This window comes from Electrona antarctica (genome assembly GCF_951216825.1).
Source record: "Electrona antarctica genome assembly, chromosome: 5".
NCBI classification, from domain to species: Eukaryota; Metazoa; Chordata; class Actinopteri; order Myctophiformes; family Myctophidae; genus Electrona; species Electrona antarctica.
In genome coordinates, this window is record NC_136810.1 from 9,332,203 (window position 1) to 9,336,633 (window position 4,431).

Consider the following 4,431-nt stretch of genomic DNA (forward strand, 5'->3'; position numbering starts at 1 on the left):
TTCACACTGACTCACTGAGCAAGGCATTGAACCCCTCCTTTCACACTGACTCACTGAGCAAGGCATTGAACCCCTCCTTTCACACTGACTCACTGAGCAAGGCATTGAACCCCTCCTTTCACACTGACTCACTGAGCAAGGCATTGAACCCCTCCTTTCACACTGACTCACTGAGCAAGGCATTGAACCCCTCCTTTCACACTGACTCACTGAGCAAGGCATTGAACCCCTCCTTTCACACTGACTCACTGAGCAAGGCATTGAACCCCTCCTTTCACACTGACTCACTGAGCAAGGCATTGAACCCCTCCTTTCACACTGACTCACTGAGCAAGGCATTGAACCCCTCCTTTCACACTGACTCACTGAGCAAGGCATTGAACCCCTCCTTTCTCACTAACTTTAAGACTCAGATACAAACATCACTGTCATATAAACATGCCGCAGTGTATAAACATTACTGTCACATTTTACTCACCACTGAGATGATATCCTGGCAGATCCTGTTCCGACGACATGGTGCCACCTGCCTGGACACACACGCACGTGCACGCGCATGCACATGCACACGCACACACACACACACACACACACACACACACACACACACACACACACACACACACACACACACACACACACAGTAGGTAGAAATCAGTTCGGCTCAGTTCATTTTCTTACAGGTAGATTACAATGTAAAGGAAATCCATATGTGGCTAGTTACATTAACTTATTGATTACAGATACCGATACCATTAGTGTAATTAGATCACTACATGTAATCCATTACTCCACCACTGATCCTGAGTGTATACTGTTCACATTAAAAACTAGTCTGTGGTCAGTTCACATTAAAAACTACAGCTATGGTCAGTCAGTTCACATTAAAAACTACAGTCTGTGGTCAGTTCACATTAAAAACTACAGCTATGGTCAGTTCACATTAAAAACTACAGCAATGGTCAGTTCACATTAAAAACTACAGCTATGGTCAGTTCACATTAAAAACTACAGCTATGGTCAGTTCACATTAAAAACTACAGCTATGGTCAGTTCACATTAAAAACTACAGCTATGGTCAGTTCACATTAAAAACGACATGGTCAGTTCACATTAAAAACTACATGGTCAGTTCAAATTAAAAACTACAGTCTATGGTCAGTTCACATTAAAAACTACAGTCTATGGTCAGTTCACATTAAAACTACATGGTCAGTTCACATTAAAAACTACATCGTCAGTTCACATTAAAAACTACAGTCTGTGGTCAGTTCACGTTAAAAACTACAGCTATGGTCAGTTCACATTAAAAACTACATGGTCAGTTCACATTAAAAACTACAGTCTGTGGTCAGTTCACATTAAAAACTACAGTCTGTGGTCAGTTCACATTAAAAACTACATGGTCAGTTCACATTAAAAACTACAGTCTGTGGTCAGTTCACATTAAAAACTACAGTCTGTGGTCAGTTCACATTAAAAACTACATGGTCAGTTCACATTAAAAACGACATGGTCAGTTCACATTAAAAACTACAGTCTGTGGTCAGTTCACATTAAAAACGACATGGTCAGTTCAAATTAAAAACTACAGCTATGGTCAGTTCACATTAAAAACTACAGTCTATGGTCAATTCACATTAAAAACTACAGCTATGGTCAGTTCACATTAAAAACTACAGTCTGTGGTCAGTTCACATTAAAAACTACAGTCTGTGGTCAGTTCACATTAAAAACTACAGTCTGTGGTCAGTTCACATTAAAAACTACAGCTATGGTCAGTTCACATTAAAAACTACAGTCTGTGGTCAGTTCACATTAAAAACTACAGTCTGTGGTCAGTTCACATTAAAAACTACAGTCTGTGGTCAGTTCACATTAAAAACTACAGTCTGTGGTCAGTTCACATTAAAAACTACAGCTATGGTCAGTTCACATTAAAAACTACAGCAATGGTCAGTTCACATTAAAAAACTACAGCTATGGTCAGTTCACATTAAAAACTACAGCTATGGTCAGTTCACATTAAAAACTACAGCTATGGTCAGTTCACATTAAAAACTACATGGTCAGTTCACATTAAAAACGACATGGTCAGTTCAAATTAAAAACTACAGTCTATGGTCAGTTCACATTAAAAACTACAGTCTATGGTCAGTTCACATTCAAACTACATGGTCAGTTCACATTAAAAACTACATGGTCAGTTCACATTAAAAACTACAGCTATGGTCAGTTCACATTAAAAACTACAGTCTATGGTCAGTTCACATTAAAAACTACAGCTATGGTCAGTTCACATTAAAAACTACAGTCTATGGTCAGTTCACATTAAAACTACAGCTATGGTCAGTTCACATTAAAAACTACAGCTATGGTCAGTTCACATTAAAACTACAGCTATGGTCAGTTCACGTTAAAAACTACAGCTATGGTCAGTTCACATTAAAAACTACAGTCTGTGGTCAGTTCACATTAAAAACTACAGTCTGTGGTCAGTTCACATTAAAAGCTACAGTCTGTGGTCAGTTCACATTAAAAGCTACAGTCTGTGGTCAGTTCACATTAAAAGCTACAGTCTGTGGTCAGTTCACATTAAAAACTACAGCTGTGGTCAGTTCACATTAAAAACTACAGTCTGTGGTCAGTTCACATTAAAAACTACAGTCTGTGGTCAGTTCACATTAAAAACTACAGTCTATGGTCAGTTCTCATTAAAAACTAAAGCTATGGTCAGTTCACATTAAAACTACAGTCTATGGTCAGTTCACATTAAAACTACAGCTATGGTCAGTTCACATTAAAACTACAGTCTGTGGTCACTTCACATATACCTGACGAAGGCCACAGAGGCCAAAACGTTGTGTTTATACCTCGCCTTGGTAAATAAAGTTTTTGGGGAGCTTTCAAAACGGTTATTCTTCCTTTTTCAGTCTGTTCTTTTTTGTTCGAGCACCCGTTGAATTTACCCGGGATGTGCGTGCACCTCCTGACCACTTCAGTTCACATTACATTCACTGCTCAGTTAAGATGAACAAACATACATACTTGTGCTCAGGAACCTCCTATAAATAGTAGCAGCATCTGCCAAGTGCTAACTGCTAACCCCCTCCAACCACCACACCACTCTCTCTCCCCCATATCTCTCTCTGTCTCTAGTTCCTCTCTCTTCTCAACAAAACTACTAAATAATACGACATCGGTGATTTGTGACTCATCAGCCCCCCCAACCCCCCCACCTCTGCTCCTCTCTCTCTCCCTTCACCATCCCCTCATCTCTTCTCCTCCTCCTCCGCTCCCTCCGTTTCCTTGTCTCCTCCTCTTTGATCACTCAGTGTCTTCTCTCCTCTCATCTCTGCCGTTCCCCATTTCCCTCAACTCCCCATGTCTCGTAAGCAGCGGAGGCGTGCGCCACCATAGCGGAGGGTACAATTAATGAGAAAGGAATGTGTGTGTGTGTGCGTGCATGTGTGCGTGCGTGCGTGCGTGCGTGCGTGCGTGCGTGCGTGCGTGCGTTTCACGTATTTTTGTGCACCGGTGTGTCTGTATCTGTATGTGTGTGTATATAGGGATGTGTATATGCACATACTGTATTTGTGTATACAGTATGTGCATGCATATACAGCATGGATGTATTATATTATAGTATAAGACGAGCATGAGCATAATATCCAGTATGTGTGCATTTAATGTGTGTGTATACTGTAAGTGCGTATGTACAGTATGTGTATGTATGTACTGTATGTATGTGGTTAAGTGTACAGTAATGTGTGTGTATGACTCTATTGTGCTTAAGTGTCTGTGGGTCCAATTAAAGAGAGAGTGCTGCAGTGCAGTCTGCTGTCAACTGCTGATGGCACATTAGTAGAGGAGAGGAGAGGAGAGGAGAGGAGAGGAGAGGAGAGGAGAGGAGAGGAGAGGAGAGGAGAGGAGAGGAGAGGAGAGGAGAGGAGAGGAGAGAAGAGAAGAGAAGAGAAGAGAAGAGAAGAGAAGAGAAGAGAAGAGAAGAGAAGAGAAGAGAAGAGAAGAGAAGAGAAGAGAAGAGAAGAGGGAAAGGAAATCAACAGGAGATGAGAGGACCAGAGATGAGATTCAATTTACTTGATAATGCCAATTCCCACCACGTTTGTATAGTACCTGTCAGTGTCAGCCCCTATACAGTGCTGTTTGTTCTGGGGGAGGGTGTACAGATAACCATGTCTCCTTGGATACACGTGAAGAGTTTCAACTGGAGGGCAGAACAAACACATATGGAGTTATCCCTCCCAGTTCCGCTGAGTCACTATATTGCAGTCACAGATAATGCCCTCCTGTGCCACCCTCCCACGTGTGAACTGTGAACATGGCCTATTGTGTTTGTTGGAGCGGCTGTGGCTCAGGAGGTAGAGCAGGTCGTCCAATGATCCCTGGGTCGGCGGTTCGATTCCCGGC

The 4,431-nt window shown here is 41.8% G+C and overlaps 1 protein-coding gene across 1 annotated transcript in view; it reads right to left on the reverse strand.

The window, feature by feature from the left end:
- Positions 1-518, reverse strand: part of syt12 (synaptotagmin XII) — a gene marked incomplete at both ends in the record, with an annotated part of 18,014 nt that extends 17,496 nt beyond the window's left edge. Inside the window, one exon of the mRNA XM_079501290.1 lies at positions 479-518. Coding sequence (XP_079357416.1) covers positions 479-518 — 40 coding nt within the window. The remainder of the gene's footprint in view (positions 1-478) is intronic.
- Between the last annotated feature and the right edge of the window lie 3,913 nt (positions 519-4,431).